Genomic DNA, 18,421 nt, shown 5'->3' on the forward strand with positions numbered 1-18,421 from the left:
CAACAACTAAGAAATAGAATGGGGACAGAAACCAGCCTTTGAAATGAAAACAGTTTAGAAATGAAGAGCTTTTTATCATAAGAACCCCATCCTGACACATCAAGACATATGTCACACAGCACCACCCCCAAAAGACATTTTAAGTGCAGATTTCCTTGTTTCATTTTCTTTTTCTGCATGGGTAGAGACATTTCTCATTCTTGAAGGGGAAAAAGTATTGGTTGATTTGATTCAATTTAAAATCTTGATTTCAGAGTGATAAACCAATCAAGATACAAGAGAACATAGGAATTTTTAAAACTGATACTCATACATAACTTTATGAGAGACATTTGATAATTTTTTTTTCATAAAATTAAATTCTGCACTTTTCATTTTAATAAATAGACAAAACTGATGATTAGGTGGCTTTCTTCTGCTAGAGTTTCCCTCTCTCTTTTTTTCCCCTATGGAAATATCACAGAAATATTGAGTGACTCACTAACTTATTAATGGAAGTTGTTTGAATTTTGATGGAATTTTTTTGAGACTGTTGAGTGATTCTGTAATCACCACAGAATTGTCCCTTTCTCTATCTCCATCCAGGGGGTACAAAGACACAGAATAAATATACTTTTCATTTGGCCTACTGAAGGTCATTTGGAATTAAATTTTCACTTGAAATACCTCACCTGGAGCACTACACCTACCTGTAGGGTCCTCAGCATCAGGAAAGACACAGATCTGTTGGAGCAAATGCAGAGGAGATGCTGCCAGGGCTGGAGCCCCTCTGCTCTGGAGCCAGCCTGGCACAGCTGGGCCTGCTCACCTAGACAGGAGAAGGCTCCAGGGACACCTCAGAGCCCCTTTTGGGGCCTGAAGGGGCTCCAGGAGAGCTGCAGAGGGACTGGGGACAAGGCCTGCAGGGACAGGACACAGGGAATGGCTCCCACTGCCACAGGGCAGGGCTGGGTGGGAGATTGGGAATCAGGAATTGTTCCCTGTGAGGGTGGGCAGGCCCTGGCACAGGGTGCCCAGAGCAGCTGTGGCTGCCCCTGGATCCCTGGCAGTGCCCAAGGCCAGGCTGGGGCACCCTGGGATAGCAAAATGTGTCCCCCCTATGGCAGGGGCTGGAACAAGATGGGCTTTAAGGTCCCTCCCAACCCAAACAATTATGGGATTCTGTGAATAGGACGATTGCCTTCATCACTATACTCTAGGTGTTGTGGATATTTTTTATTTTTAGAGCTTTAAAGAGCTCCTGACTGTGGCTGATGAAACCGTAATAATGTAACAGAGTACATCAGACAGGGCAAAAGAAACCTCTTCAAGTTCAACAAGACTGAAAAATTCTTCCTCTGGAATCCCCACAGCACAGAGTCCATGAAGCTCCTTAATGTTCTCTGTCTGTTTTAGTGTGACCCCATGCAGCAAGCCAACTCTCACTGCTCAGGCAGTGTTTCCTTGCAGTCCTTCACATAAAAGAGAATTTCCCTGCCCCACACAGAGGAAAACAGGAAACATTTGAACGGCTGGGCTTGCATTGCAGAGGATGCAGACATACCTGACTATAACATAACCTCCTCAGGAGCATCTGCAGGGAACAGGGTGACTCCTAGGAGCCAATGGAGACACAAAGCACACTCTTCTGAAAGCTGCATCTCTTTCCAAGAAACTCTTCTAATGGAGAGCAGTATGCAGAGGTGATCCAGAGAGTCAAATCTATCTTGGAGGTGAGACTGACAAACCGTGAATATGGAAATTGTACTTAAACAGAAAAACCAGAGACCACAATACTGTATAGGGCTCGTTAAAGTTCCCACAAGAAAAATAGGACAGATTTAGCCAAGTCCTAGGGTCCCGAGGTGGTCCAGGAACTCCCCAGTTAATCACCTGCACAAGTGAGGCAATGAGCTGATTTGAAATTTGGTAATTGACTGAATACATTCTCAAAAATGTAATTCAGCAGTTGGCACAGGAGCTCTCCAGGTGGGAATTCCAGTGTGCCCTGAAACCCAGCTTCAGGCAGCTCCAGTGCATGGGGCAATCCCTGTACTTAACTGAGCCATCATCCTGGGGGCAGAATGTGGAGAATTCAGCCCCTCCTTCCTCAGGTGCCTGAGGGGGTTTTGCTGCAAAACTCAGCCAGGTGCATAGAGATAAAATGCCTGTGAATACTCCACACAAACTGTCCCTGCAGATGCAGAAATGGTCGAGTCGGACAAATCTTTAGCAAATGCACAGTCAGGAGGGGCTCAGAATGTCAAGATCTTAGCTAGTGATGGATCTGCACTGTGGGGAGAACTGTGGGCTCCACCACAAGTGTTCAGCAGAGCAGCAGTTCAGTCAACAGCTCCTGTTGGAATGGTGCCATTCCCCACCAGAGCATTTCTTTGTGTCAAGACCTATAATATGAGTTTTTGCAAAAAAAAAAAAAAGGCAACAACCTGCTCAACAAACCAACCCAAACCCACAAAACCTGAAGTAACAAATACTCTATCCTTGTCCTTGTCTATTCAACAGATACAGGAATAACCCAAGTGCAAGAATATAAAGGTCACACAATTTTGCAGATGTATACCTAAATCTAGAACACCAGGCATTGTTTCAGATAATATCTGCTGAGGTTTACAATACTTTAGGATGAGCTTTGTGGCCAGATTGTATCTTAGTATTTACTACCCTTTATCTAAAATGAACCCAGTCTTTCTGGTTTTGAACCTGCCTTTTCTGAATGGAAGCAGCTGTCTCTTGGTTCCCAGTGACCCTCCAGACAGAAAAGCTGTCTTGCTGCAGCTGGATTTTTTAGTGGATTGGATTTTTTTTTGTGTGTGTGTGTAGTTTTCTTTCTGTTTGTTTGTTTGGTTTTGTTGTTGCTTTTTAGAGTCAGATATCACAAGAAATTTCTCAATTTCCCTCTTCTCAGGTGTATTGTGTATTTACAAGTGAAATGCAGGACATGCTAAACAGAAACAGGGTGGAATTGTACCTGCTGTCAGTTTGTACTGTTCCTGGATACACCCGGGACTTGCCTTGTAATTCAGCAGATATTCAGCATTTTTTAAGAAAAAGGGACTGTTAGTAAACACCTCCCTTCCCAAGCAATAGCACTTCAACATGCAACAGAGTAGTCAAAACAAACCAAATTTATCAGTATAAGTGATCACACGACTTTAATTGGCTGGGCAGGCCCTGGCACGGGGTGCCCGGAGCAGCTGGGGCTGCCCCTGGATCCCTGGCAGTGGGCAGGGCTGGGAGCACCTGGGACAGTGGGAGGTGTCTGGGATGGGATGGGCTTTAAGGTCCTTCCAACCCAAACTATTCTGGAATTCTGTCAGGGTTACAAAAGCCAGGGAAAGAAATTACTTGTGTGGACCGTGTGGGGATGTCAAACACTGTTTGTGGTATTGAGCAAGTTTTCAGAATTTTGCACGGAATCCAGCTCGTGGTGGGAGCTGCACACATTGAACTTTAAATTCCAACCCACATTTTATCACATCCCAGAACAAACAAAAAAAAGTGTTTCAAACTTCAGGTTGATATAAAATAGCAAAACTCAGTTCAAAAATTAGGTAACTTTATTTGAACACTTTTAGAAATTTTTTACAGTTTTAAACTAAAACAGACTAAAGGAAATTCCAGTGTTTTTTAAAGGCAAAACAGAAAGAAAAAACTAAACACCTGCAATTTGACTAGCTGACCAATTTCAAGTTTGCTTTCTTTCATTGTATTTATATATGCCAGAATTGGGCTTCCTTATTCCACAGAAAATTCACTCTGCAGAAACCCTTGGGATATTTCCCATCTGTTTGTCTTAAGACTCTGCCATCCTTGTTAATTTTGAAATAGGTTTTTTCCCATGTTACATCACAGAAGGAAAGTTAATCTACATCTGGTCACTGGAAATCCTATGTAATACAATGTATTTACATATTAAAAAAAAAATATATATAATGATGTGCTGTGCAATTGGATAGAAGGCTGTAATTCAGCCAGAGGGAGGGCTGGTATCAAAACCATAAAGATCCATATAGACATAGGGTGGGAAAAGGCCACCCAGACTGAACTGAAAATCAGATGCATGTACTATGGTAAGACCTACAGTTTTGGAAAACCAGAAATGTTTGCCAAAAATGTTTTTTTACTACTTAGGAACAAACTTGCTTTTCCCCTTGGTTTTTGCAATGGTTCTCTCCTAGTGTCAGCACAGGAAGGGATCCATGGAGTGACACAGTCTGTTCTTTGTACTACTTGCAAACAATAACAGCAGAAAAAAATATCTTGGTACCATAGGTAGAAGATACTTGTATCATAGACAAAAGTCACAGAATTACTGATTTATCTATCCTTGCAGATATCATGCAATATGCACAATTTTGCAAGTGATCAAGTAGTAGCCTGAGTTAGGGGAGAGGGACCCTCTTCCCATGGGGAATCAACAACCCCACAATCAGCTCCAGCTGGGGACTGATCCACGCAGTGTATGCCACTGACAGACTGACTGACAGGTAAAGGACAGACAAGATAGGAACCAGGGACTCAGGGAATGACATTCATTGTATCAGCATCACTGACTACATCCTTACAGAGAACTAAATTCCTCATTCTTTATGTCCCATCTGCACTTCATTTCAATAGCTTGTGGGTTTGAGATTTTTTTTGCAGGAAAAATACTCCAAGTAAGTTTTCATACCAGTCTCCCACACTGGCCAACTTCCTTAGCTGTTCTTTTTATGGAGGGAGGGGGTGTTTTTTAATGTGGATTTTTTTTCTAATTTTTTTTTTTTAATGATTAAGGGGCCAAGCTGCATAGAAGATCTTACAACAGCAAAAACATGTAACACATTGGATCAAGAGAAAATCTTTCCTTCAGAACCTGAAATGAGCTTAAAGTTTATTCTTCATGCGTACATATGTAGAGGTAAACAGATGCATTTGCAAGTGCTAAATTTAACAATCTTTTAGGTTGCACTCTTCATATACTATCCCACATACTACTATGTTAACACCATTACAAAGTCTTTCCACAAAGACACCAGACATTTAAGACTGATAATGTTATCTCCAAGAATCAACTTCCTCTCTAAAAGCAGCTACTGTCAAGCCTCCAAATGGGTCTTAGCTTCTAAATCATCTTTATACTGCTTGAAATTTTTGCTTCCAGCTTCCCACCAATTCACATCCAAAGTGTTTCTGATTCAGTTTTAGTAAAGTAACACTAGCAGGGGTCACAGGGGACTCGTGGCCTGCTGGAAGTCTATCAGACCCCAGTTCCTCCAGCCTTGAAGGAACGTGGTCAGCAATGAACAGAGCATCCATGGGCAGGGCTGTAAATTCAGATTTTTCTTAGGTTTTGCTTTCCTGTGTTGCTAGGCTGAAAGTGCCAGAGCTCACAGTTCCTATCAGTGGCTTTAGGATCGAGGTTTTGTGTGTTCAGCCCCGTGAGGAATGCAGCATGTGGCCCAGGCCCTAGGCTGAGCAGAGCGGTCAATTCCATTTCATGCCTTTCCTACAGCACCAGGAGTGCTCTGTGACACAGAGATTCCTTCTTGCTCTCCCACAACCAGTGCTGGCTGTGGGGCTCTCAATGAGAGTCAAAAGGTTGGAGGAGACAAGTGGCAAACACTGGTGACATGCTCACCCCAGCACAGGCAAGGCACAGCACGCACTGGCCATCAGAGCAGTCAGCCTGCTTCCCACACAGGCTTCCTGCCAGCTTAGGGTCTGCTGTAACATCTCTGAGAAACATTTTTTGTAGTCTCCACTACTGAATATGAAAAAAGTAGATTATGATCCAAACCAAATTAAACTGTGCCACTATGGGTTGTTTTTTACTTTGTCAAACTAAACCTGAACCACTATTTTGAAGTTTTTCTTCAAGATAAATCAGAACAACTTCAGTCAGAGAAGAACAATAAAATTCTCTTCTGGTTCCTTGCTGGGGAATGCAGGTGAAGGACTGTGCTCCTCCTCAAACAGCACGAGCTCCCCACCATGCCAGTGCTCAAGGCTTGAATCCACAGTGGAGAAGGGGCAGGTTTATGGCAATTTTTTGACTACAGACATATGTTTCAGAAGAGCTATTTCTATCCATTCCAAACCTCTGGCTCAAGGAAGAAGTTAGTGTATTGAAAACATCAGACAGGACTCTTGTGTGCAGCCCTACCCCAGGGTCAGGCTCTGGGAACCCTTGCTGCATTACAGGGTGTTGCTGCTCATGCCAAGTGCCACATTCTCAGGGCTGGAGATGTTCCAGCAGCACTTGACTATGAGGTGTTGGCTACTGCAGGGCTCCTGCCAGCCCACGCCATCAAGTTTTTTAGGAGTTAGGATAGAACCTTAGAATCACAAAATGGTTTGGGTTGGAAGGGACCTTGAAGATCATCTCATTCCAGCCCCTGTCACGGGCAGGGATGCCATCCACTAGATTCAGTTTGCTCAGGGCTAGCTTTGAACTTCCAGGGATGGGGCAGAAGCTGGTGATGAGCTGGTTTACTTTGAAATTGTGTCTCTACATATTTTCAGCTGACCAATATTTACATGAAACACTCAAAGTCAGTTCACAACATACAATGCATGTCTGTCAGCAGGAAGCAGTTCTTAAGGAAAAAAAATCTAGCTAGCAGATCATCTCAGAATTTTTCAGAGACAAACACCTGGATGAAGTTTGCCATCTGGAGCTAAACTTGCATGCTGACATGCAGAAAAATATTATGAGAAAATTGGATAAAACTGTAATGCCACCTTCACCTAAGGAAGGTAGCTCCAAATAATTGCAGCAGCCTGTGCACCTGTAACCCCTGGCTGCTGGACTCACCAACAGCTTCTGGCAAACAGAACCAAGCCTGAGCCCCTGCATCACATGAAGTTAAGTCCTCTGCTAGTTCCTGAAACTATAGATTATTGTGTACAGTACACTAGTTCCCAATTCAAGAAAATCCAATTTAAACACATTATTCATCACCTATCACTAATCTACAGATCGCAAAATGCCATCTTGATTCCACATAATCTGAATATTTAACTGCAAAATGGAAAAGGTGGAACCCTCACAGAAGAGAACATCATTGATAGAGATGATAGAGAGGACCAGTGAAAAGAAAATTCTTTTATGCCACTGGCCAAAGGAAGCTTCTGGTAGCACACAAAGCTCTCTTGTTCTGAAAATGCTCCAGGCTGCCAGAAGCAATTCAACAAATTAAACATAGACAAAAAGACTAAAATTGATGTGCTTTCCAGAAGATTTATCACTTTTAAGTAGCAGAAAATGCAGTATTTGTCTCCCAAGAGCTGAACTGTCCATCACAGTTGGTACAGAACACCCTCACAGCATTCATGAATATAAACTGAGTACTCTGGGATGAAGCTCATGCTATAACCTCATTAAAACCAGGAATCCTGACCCTCAGACTGTATCTCGACAGGGAGGACAGGGTTTGTTGGCTAGCCACGACTGCCAGCAGCACGAAATGGCTCTGGTTGGTGTGGTTCAGCTCTCTCCTGGCAGAACCAAGGGAGCTCATGCCCTGGGCACTGCCCTGTCCTGCTCAGCCCCTCCCCTGTCAGCCACTCCTGGATTTTTCCTACCGCCAGCACCAGAATTTCCTTATTAAGTCTATTAATTCTAATGTCATCCCTACTTGACAAACTGTTTTCCCAATTTGCAGCAGCCTTTCAGATTTTGGGGTATTTATCATGCCCTTAGATCTCTTTGTAGTAAAATCTTCCACTGCCTTTATTGTTCAGTGTCTCCTCATGCTTTCTGACTAATCTTCAGGTTTTTTCCCTTTCTCCACCCTACCCAGCACCACTGGCAAAAACCTGAACTGAAAAGCTGTTAGTGCAGCTCTGTTCTTCATGTCTTGCCCCAGCTAGGAAACCACATGCAAGATTAAAATACCTAAAGATTAATTGTTCCTAGTTGATGACGTTTTCTGAACCTCTGAAAATAGTGCCTGTCCTCATTTGCCTGAAGACACAGCCTTACATTCTTTTTAAAACATCAGAGATAATACTTGTCATGGAAAAAAGCACCATCTCTGCAGGCTTTGGATGCGTATTTGGATCTACTGGTATGTCTGTATTTCACATTTGTGTCAATGTGCTATGTGCCAAGTGTTGATAATCATTAGTAGTATACACTGCTGCTTGGCCAGCATACTCAGCCTTCAGTACACTACAAATAACACACCAAATGATGAAAGCACGTACAAAATACTCTGGTTTGTTCATGGACAGTCAATGAAGCTGCTGTTAAAAAGAAGTATCGTGGGCTTTACATCATATGCAGCCTGTGTAGTGCAACAAACCAGAAACACACACACAGCCACGGGGCTGAAGACAAGAACAAGAGCACTGGGTCTTGCACTAAAACAGCGCACACGAGCTTGGACTTCAAGGCAACACTGTTCTCAAACATCCAGTATTGGCTTTTTTTAAAGAGCTACAGGTAAATTCACAGCATCTCCCCGAGGCAGATAAATTCATTATTGACTGCAGCATTCATTAATGTCAGCACCATTTTCCAGCACACTCAGAAGTCAACAGGCACTACCATGGCAGTCATGATCTGCTCCCAGTTGGAACAATGCAGCAGGAAGGCAAAAATCAAAGCTGAAACACTGAAATGTGCATGGCTGAAGAATACTGTCAAGACACTCTTAACAAGAGCCATGTTGAGGGGTACTGTAAGGAAAGAGCATCATCCTCTGAAGGAAAAGCTTGACCATTATCCAAGACCATGGAAAATGTTCAAGAAATATGGAAACAAACACTTTTCTAAATGAAGTTTTCTATGAAGTATGTTAATAAATCTTTTGGAAAATAGGCTGTGCAGCAGATTTTCTGTTGTCTGGATCTGTCCAAGTTTAGAGAAAACGTTTAATATTTTCGCAAGTGTAATTCTTACATATGTGGATGCACTTTTATTTTAGTGCCACTGGTAAACATAGAATATATTTTCAAATCTATTCTTTTGTTTCTTTTTTATATATTTCATTTAAAATGCTCTTCATTTCTGAGAAGAAAAATAAAATCCACAAATTTCAAAGAGGGTTTGAGATACTTTTCTCTTGTCATCCTCAGTAATGTCTTTCATATTCCACTCTACCTTCAGCTGCATTTGGGCAATCCTTCAGCAGGGAACAGACCAAAACAAACACCTGAGGAAGGAATCTGACCCTCATTATGTGGTCCAAAGAGTCAAATTTTCTCAGATGGATTTTTGTTTTAGTGGTGTTGATTGTTACTGGGGTTTTTCTGTTTGTTTGGATTTATTTTTTTTTTCTGACTAAAAGAAGTGCTTCCCCTGAACACATGCAAGTTTTCAGGAACAGAACCCTTACTGAATTTCTAGACAGATAAGGCTTAGTATGTGAAAGACATAAACAAGAAGCCTATCAACATTATTTTTAACATTAATATTACTTTAATTACTTTAAATATTAAAACTCAAGTTTGGGGTGGAATGTGTATCGGAAATCATCAAATAAAATCAGAGTCAGTCACATTGAACTGATAGGCATATTTTCCTATGCAACATTAAGTTTTAAATTAAGCTGAACAGGGAGCTTTTTTAAAGATAAAAAAATACAGCCTTTTGTTTGATGGAAGGGATTGATCTGCCCAAGGATCAGGGTCCAAACAGTCACAGCCAAACTGGAGCACCAGGGTCACCTGATTTGTACAGTACTGAGATAGTCAAAGTCTGTAAATTGTTGCCACTTCACATGCTTTAACTGGAGGTACTACACGGAGAAGAAATTGGGATTTTTTTTTCTGCATTCTTTGTTGTTTGGGAGAGAAAAAAATTACACTTAAAAATAGATGGGAATTCCTCAAAATCTGAGGTGAAGCAGAATGTCCAGAATACAACTGTGAAATGCCTAGTTCAGTGTGACCAGTTCTTCTGTTTTAACTGAGCTATGAACAATCTGAAATAAACTGTTTCCTAAGCACACAGGAGAACAAATGTGAAAGTACACTTTCAAGTAGATGATAACACCTAATGCTCTGTCATCAGAAAGCTACTGGCTTTAAATATGTAGAAAGCTACTCCAAACAACATTCTGACTAAGAGATGATCAAGGCAAAAACCAAAAGAACTTTGAGTCAGTCTCCAACTTACCTTGCTATTTGTCAAGCTCTTATTTAAACACAAGATTGCTTTCTTAATTTAATAACCATACTTACACAAAGACTTAAGGCATAATCCAGCTAATTGAAGTAAAATGTTTCTGTTGCTTTTTATTAGTAATAACTGGTTCAGGTTACTGCTGGCCAAAGTAAGGGTCCATTAAAGAGAAGACTGAAAAGCAGATTCCTTTAGTGCTATCTTCCATTAGGGCAATTTGTAAATGAAACATTGTGTTGGCCATTGGACCCAAGGAGCCTTCCAAAAAACTTCATTAATCATCCTATCAGACAAGGTTCAAGGCTTTAAGCAGAAGCTGGTAAAACTCTGAAGCCAGAGTGTGGTTTTAGAGAAAGCTGCTCAATTCTAGAGAAACAATGTCCACAAAAGCTTTCATCCAAAAAGCCCAGGGCAAAATTTTGGAAGATCTAGCCAAGAAGACAATGGCTGATATTTAACTGACATTCTTGAAAAGAGAGCCCTTCCAGTCCAATTCAACATGCCAAGTGGAGACTCTCAATTCCACAGCAATGCCTCTGATTGCATCACTGCAACAATGCTTTTGTGAATTACATTTTGGGCTCCCAAATACTTGAGAGTATTTCTTCCACGCAATCTGGAATCATATCCAAGGATCCTGTAATACTTCAATTTTCTATTTCAGTTTTTGTGTGAAGTGTTTGAGGCTTTCTGGAATTGCAAGAGAAGTGCAGAACAGACTCCTCTGATAAAGCCAAATGTACTTAGATGGAACAAGTAATACACAAATCCCATCATCTTTCTATGTACAAAAGCTGATGCATGAAAGACTCAATCATGTTATACAGGAAAACAAACAATTTCAGGAATATGAAGTAAGACCAGCTGCACTCCAAAATTTTTAAATTCACAAATTCCTTCACAATGTAGCAAGAAAGACAAAATAATGAGTGAGCTCCCAGGTTCATTCCAGAACCTGACAGACTATGCTTTGGCTGTTCTTGGGACAAAGACAAAACATGACTCAGGCAGTTGGTAAGTTACTGAGCAGCAAGCAGCTTTTAAATCACACCGGTCTCTAGCACCATATGTGCTCCATTGGGAATGAAAAATCAGACTATTTTCTTCAGAATCAAAAATCACAATTATATTCCTTGAATGAAGAACAAATAGAAGCTCAAAGCCCCAAACATAAGAACATTTGCGCTTTAACATTTTCCCAATGAAAATGCTGCCTGTTAAGCTTAGTATAGTGCTACTACCTAATTTTTTTTTTTCACCTATTTGGCTTATATTTTATTTCTAAACATTCCTAATATGCATTTGCTTCCAGGCATTATTCTGTGACCAATGCTGTTTATTATCAGAGCCCTTAGAGTTCATATGAATGCCTAGAAAGCTTCCTGGAGCTCTACTCACCCTGCCTTTTAAACTAGACTAGTAGCTCAGGTTCCTAGAAGTAAAAACAAAGACAAAAATTTAAGAGATGCATTTAATGCATCATGGTAGCATAAAGCCTTTAGGAGTAATGGTAATTTAACCATTATCTGCATTTCCTGAATGTCAGTTTATAATAATGCATTCCCTTATATCAATGGCTTTGACAAGTCAAGAGAAGTAAAGTAAATGGTGACAATAGGGAAAGTGCCCAAAAAAAAAAAAACCAAAACAAACCAAACAACTAGACCATATTTCCCTCAAGTAAGCATTGCAGCAGACTTGTTCAATGCTTTTCCTCCATGTTGACCTACATCATGGTGAAGCAGTGAAACAGCCATATAAGCACAGAGTAAATAAAGACTCTTGATGCCACCCTGCTCTAATGCAAAGGGAACAAATGGTCAAAGGCATTCACTAACAGCGATCATTGAAACCCACACATCAGAACTCCTGGAGAGCACCATATTTCAGAAAGGTGTTTTAAGTATATAGCTGTACCAAAGCTGGAGACAGAACATTCCTTGTTGGATTTGATGATCAGACTCCTAGTGAGGTTCCTCAATGAAAGCAAACCCTACTAAACCAGTCCTAAATACATACTGGTTTTATGTATGTTTGTGAGGGAAAGTTAAGGAGTTCTTATCACATCACTTATTCCAACTGGTTTTGTTCTGCATTTAGGCATTTGCTTTCAAGGTCATCCTTATTCTGAGCAGTTGGTTCCTCACTGTGGGCCACAGAGATTTCTGGCTGCTCTGTCTTTGTGCTGCTATCAGCCAGCTCCTCTTCAGCCGAGGCGGAGCCGGGCAGCTCCTCCACGTGGAGGGTGGGGTTGGTCATTTGCTCTGTGTCTTGCTGAGAGGCTGGCACACTGCTGTCTTTGGGAAGCTGAGGGCAGTTGACAGGAGCTATCACCACAGGAGGCTGAGGTAGGTCTTTCTGTAAATGGAAGATCACAGTCAAAATGATGAAAAACAAGAACTATTGTGTCCAGTTACCCAAGGTAATGGTCATACAAGAGGAAGATTAAAGGCCCATCAATTCTGTTATCATTCTCCAGCAGTGGACAGATGCGTACAGTTATCCTTTCTTTGTGTTTTATAGGACACCAGGAGAATTTTTCCTTCCAGAAAAGTGTTTGCTTTCTGAGTGATTGCTCCTCACCAGTTTCAGATGTGCTCTGCTGATAAGGCAGCAACAGGCACTTGGTCCTTGGCCACTATCCAGTTCTGCCCACCTTTACTATCACTGTACAAGAACTGACAACTTTTACATAACATTTCAGATGATCTCCAACAATTAAATTAATTTCTCTAGTGGAAGCTTGTGAAAGTTATCACAAATAGCTGAATAATAAAATAAAACTCACTGGGGGAACCTCCAGCTTCATAGATTTGGCCTTCTAGTAAGTATTCAAAAACTAAAATAATGCATGATAGAAATTATTCCTTTTTGAATCAAGTTAATTTCACTTGCAGCACAGTGAAACAAAGGGATAATTTACAATACTGAACTACATTTCCACCTTCATAAACAATATGCTATGAAAAAATAGAAGAAAGCATTTTAAGGGTATATTTTATATAGTACTAAACCCCACATTTTATATATTATTATAATCTTTCACTACTACTGATACTTTCAAGAGAGATCAAACAAGTAACATTTTGTCAGAATCAAGGATGGACAAGTTCTACTTTACTTTTCACTACTCTGATTTAAGTGGCCATAAACACTGCAAAAACCAGAAAACCTTACTGAGGCAAAAAAAATTATTTAAAAAAGCAAACAACCAAGCAAAACCAAAATCTTTGTGTTTGTGTGATAATACTGCAATATTTTACTCAACTTTAATTCTAGTTAGGTTTTTATAATATTAGTATTTCCTGAAGACACTCATATCAAACTGGTATTCACCGCAAAGCCGCTGCCCGTCCAGAACATGGCAAGCTCCCTTCTCCAGAGGGCCACCACCAAGCTGGTGAGGAGAGTGCAGGGCACCAGGTAGAGGAGAGCAGGCTGCCCCATCTGCATCAGTGCCAAGGCAACAAAGGTCACAAGAAGGCCTATGCCATATGCTGGAAGAAAACAAACCCAGCAAAACACAGTTACTCAGATATAGCTTTGCTCAAGCACAACTCAATAATTGGCTAAAGAAGCATTCTCACTGGAATTTTTTTAAGCAATATGTACATCTCCAGAAGTTTTTCAGGCCTCTTTAGCATTATTTACACCATGTAAACATAGAATACTACAGTTTTTCTATTGATAACATGAAAGTAGTGTAATTGGCCTAGTCCATATTGTACAATTAAATAATTACCTTAAGCAAAATAAACACATGAAATATTGTGCATTATATTTATGAACTCAGCAGATACGGACAAATATTTTGACAAGAAGCATTATAATGTGCTTCTTGTTTGGGTTGGCTTAAGCTGTTTCTTCCTATCCTGCCAGACAGCTAAAAAAAAGAAGCCAGCCTGCTCTAGGTTATATATTTTTATTACTTTCTATTTAATTTCTGCATAAATGTGGCAAAACTTATTTAGTAGAACAGTAGCTTAGATCTTATAATGTAATTATTTTCAATTCTATTTTCAGACAATGAAGTTAATCTAACTTTTTCTTCAGATCCAGATTCCAGATTTTTCTTCAGAAAGTCAAGAAAGACATTGAGGGGCTGTCCAGAGAAGAGAACAGAGCTGGGGAAGGGTCTGAGAGGAGCAGCTGAGGGAGCTGGGAAAGGAGCTCAGCCTGGAGAAAAGGAGGCTCAGGGGGATCTCCTCACTCTCCACAACCCCAACAGGAGGGGGCAGCCAGGTGGGGTCCCAGGGAACAAGGGGCAGGAGGAGAGGAAATTCAAGTTCTGCCAGGGGAGGTTTAGACTGGATATTAGGCAAAGCTTCCTCCCCAGAAAGGTTTTCCAGTCCTGGCACAGCTGCCCAGGGCACTGATGGAGTACCTATCTCTGCAGGGATTTAAAAGATACATGGATTTTGCATCCAGGGATATGGTTAGAGGTGGGCTTGGCAGTCCTGGGGGCCTGGCTGGACTTGATGATCTCAGAGGGCTGTGATTGGAATAATCAATAACTTTTTACAGCTCTTGAGAATGCTTTTTGGGTAGGGGCATATTCTGTTATTATCGAGAGTTCCGTATATATAATTATTACCCATTGTTTCTTATAATGATTTAATTCCATTGCCTCACACCTGTAGGAAAAGCTTCTCTGTCCTCTCTGCAGCCTCCCATTAGGCAGCTGTGGGAAGCAACAGAATCTCCTCTTTGCCTTCTCTTCTTTTTACAACCCTGTGCTCCAGTCTTCATCCATCCTGACAGTCTCCACTGGATTTACTCCAGCATGTCAATGTCTGTCTGGCACCAGGGATCCTGCTTAACTCAGTCGTAAGTGACAAATTTTGAGGAAATAATCACTCCTCTCATAACTGCTGACTACATCTTGCTAACTCAGCCCTGTATGTGGCTCATTCTCATGGCTGCAATAGCAAACTGCTGCCTCTTTATCAATAAAACATTTTCCGATTTCTGCAAACATATTTTTAAAGTACCAGATAAGACAACAATTTTGTTTTACTATATATGAGACAATGATTTGGAACATCAATAAAAGCATCTCTCTACCCCTGCTAGAAGTGTCCATGAACCTAGATATTTTTCCAAAAGAATTTCTAAAGAAGTTGTTAATGACAATTTCTCACGATATTCACTGCAAGCATTAGAAGTCTTTGCTAGCATAAGTACATTGTGTAAGAAAGACAACAGGAATCTGTCAGATCCTATTCATCAGTAGTATTTATGTTCATGGCACATAACTCCATGGATTTTACAAACTAAAGCAAACTTATCTAGAGGTGTTATAGTATTCATAATAAAATTCCCTAAATCATAGGTTATGGATTTTAAGAATACACAAGAAATTAGGAACAAAGTCAAAGGATGATATCCCTGAACCTGAATTCTCATGCACAATAAACTCAAAGATTCATGAATCAAGAAACCATGATGAGTAGCTGAGTACATGTAAAAATAGTGTAATTACAAGGGGTAGATTGAGACCCTTGGCAGCCCTTACGTAAGGCAGGCAAAACAGCTCAGAAAAGCAACATCAGCTAGTTTGGTGATGGAAGATCTAGCCTTGAAAGCACTTTGCTAAATGTTTCTGTTTAATAATAAAAGGAGGAACAGGATAAAACCCCCAAATATGCCATGCAAGACTGATGACATGCTTTTAGAGGGAGCCACTCCTGTAGGCCTTGCTCAGGTGGCACTGTGGTACATACCTATTGTGCAGGCTACGAAATAGACTCTGGATGACTGCACCTGAATATCAAACCTATGGCAATAGGCTACCAGTAAGCCTAGGAAAAGAAAGAACAGTTACAATATGCTTTCAACCTAGTCACACACTTAATGATAAAAATAAAACCATCAAACCAGCTAGGAACTTGCAAGAACTTTTTTTCCCAAAAAACTTCCTTGGCACCCTGTGTATAAGCACCATGACAACATATCCAGGAGGCTGCACAATTTACAAACCAGTTATCTGATGGTACAAGCCCCATGTATTGGAAGCACTCCAAAAGTAAAATACACAGCTACAAACATGCAGATCATAGATAAAAATATCATCTCATCCCTACTAAACATTTGCAAAAATACAGTGTTCACAACAAGAACAAGAGTAAGTTCAGCCCTTCGAGCTGGTACTGAAGACAGTAGAATTTTGTGGTTAATGACTATGCCTGCTTCAGGTTGGGGGGAGGATGGGAGACTAATGGGCATGACAGAGTTCATATTTCCCAAAACACAAGAAAGTAAACAAATTATTTTGCAGAAGAAATCTGACAGTCAGAAGGCGCATAATTCTTTTGTCTGCAGCGATGCCAGGGATAGTTCTACATACTATCTAAAATCAAATTTGGGATAAAGTGTGGCAGAAATACTGGGTGTAGTGTGACTAACAGTTAGGAAGTTTTGAGTGGTCAGGCATCTGTACTTAACCCGTGTGCAAATGGACAAATAATTTCCTCTATCACCACACTATCAATGATGCTTTATAGTATAGAATCAGCTGCTAAATCTACTCCTGCATTTTCTCTACATTTCTTAACATCACTGCATGTGAAAGTGAACCATGAGATTAATGTGCATTTTTCTTGTTGAAAAAGTGAATAGTGCACAAAAAACCCCTATACTTGAAAATTTATCAGGTTTATAGTAGTCAAATCAAACCTACCACTTGAAGCAGGAGTACAAGAAGAATAAACTAATATCACAATGCAACATGTAAAATTCTTAACATGCTAAACAATACCTGGAACTAAAATGTCTCCAAATCCTAGGAGAGAAAAAGGCCTGTCACATAGAGCCAATGGTGAGGAATTCAGTCGTGGAACCTTCAGGACCATTGGGAGCTTGGAATGAGAGAGACACGTGTCTGATGAAAAGCACAGTGACACTACCTACCAGAACTTGCTCCTGTTGTACTCAAAGTGCAAGTTTCAAGTACATCAAATGGATCTTTTTATACATTCATTACATACAATATTACTGACAACTAACAAAATGCATTTAAGATGAGAGCAATGAAATACTTTCTAAATACTAAGTTAACTTCAAAGTTTTCACATACAATTGGGTATCAACTCTGCTTTAGCTGCAGGTATGTACAAAATTTAGGTAAGCTGCTACGTGCATAGGAAATAATAATTCATATAGTTCATTCACCTGGGTGCAATAAAAGTCTCAGAAGACCAAGACATGAATAATTTTAAAAAGTCATTTTTCAAATCACTTTAAAGACTCTTCCCTGTGTTCCTATTTATTACATAAATTGCAATGTGAGGCACAGTATGCCACGGTCCATTGCAAACCTGTATTTTCTTTATTACAATACATTAAAGAAACTTTCTTTTTTTTTTTCTTATATTAGTGCCAAAATAATTTTATATACTTAAACTTTCATGACTTTCATGACATAATGTTGAATCCAAAGGGGTACTAAAGGGGTACAGGAGAGAAGAACAAAAGAAGTCAAAGAAATTAGTATGGACTGTATGGATTGATCCACATCCTGCAAACAACTATTTTCTTTGCTATTTTCCCACATGACACTATTACATTAATTGCTGAAATAGATCAAATTAATCCTTAAATTAACATAACTAAGTCTTCCTACTGATTAGTTTTTTTTGTTTTGTTCACTATATCTCACTATCTCCTACATCTCACATACTTTCCTCCCTGAGTCAGCCACATCTTGTAAGGTGTTCATGCAATTGGCTGCTGTCCAACGGTGAAAACCCACTGAACACTGACTTCTGCTTTCTTCTGTCTCCAATTTGTGTTTCTCTCTTTTACCTACAGCCTCAGCTTTTTGTAAAGTAAATGTCAAAAAAGGGAAGGAGGGGGAAGAGACAGACTGATTATATGTTTAATCTCTTTAGGAAAAGATGCTCATGCTTTAATTAGCAACAAGTTAATATTTACAGATGTGGTCATGTTTGTGTGAAGCTGAGCTAACCAGCTTTCTTATATTGAAACCCTGTCAAAAAAAGATAAAGGAAAACCAAAGTTGGTGTGATGAACCACTATAAGTCTGCTTTGCCCCTCCAGAATTAACATTCAGGAGCACTTATTCCCATATTAAGTTCTTTTCAGACTGACATCTTCATTTCAGCTTTGTGGTCTTGAATTTTAGAGAAGTTAAAAGTGTAATAGTTGAAAGCTAGTGCCAGATTTTCAGACAACATGCAGTACCTTTTCATGAGTGGCAGAATCAGATGGGCCTGCAGCCACCTCCACCATTATACTCTCCCCAGTCTAAAGAAAAAATGGGAAAATTGTAAATCAGCACTTCACTCAGCA

General features: G+C 40.2%; 1 protein-coding gene across 2 annotated transcripts in view; it reads right to left on the reverse strand.

The window, feature by feature from the left end:
- Positions 1-6,429: 6,429 nt before the first annotated feature.
- The window catches only part of SPPL2B (signal peptide peptidase like 2B), a 28,334-nt gene continuing 16,342 nt past the window's right edge, over positions 6,430-18,421 (reverse strand). Inside the window, exons 11-16 of one of the 2 annotated variants that reach the window (XM_054291069.1) lie at positions 18,314-18,376; positions 16,869-16,968; positions 15,835-15,912; positions 13,448-13,608; positions 8,302-12,469; positions 6,430-8,270 (exon numbers count right to left, since the gene is read on the reverse strand). In XM_054291069.1, the coding sequence (XP_054147044.1) occupies positions 12,182-12,469; positions 13,448-13,608; positions 15,835-15,912; positions 16,869-16,968; positions 18,314-18,376 (690 nt within the window). In that variant the 3' untranslated portion in view covers positions 6,430-8,270; positions 8,302-12,181. Of the gene's footprint in view, positions 8,271-8,301; positions 12,470-13,379; positions 13,609-15,834; positions 15,913-16,868; positions 16,969-18,313; positions 18,377-18,421 lie in introns of those variants that run through there. The other variant, XM_054291070.1, reaches the window with a different exon arrangement.

The sequence above is a fragment of the Melozone crissalis genome, unplaced genomic scaffold (assembly GCF_028551555.1).
Source record: "Melozone crissalis strain CALT ecotype California unplaced genomic scaffold, PUWL_Pcris_2 ptg000088l_1, whole genome shotgun sequence".
NCBI lineage: Eukaryota > Metazoa > Chordata > Aves > Passeriformes > Passerellidae > Melozone > Melozone crissalis.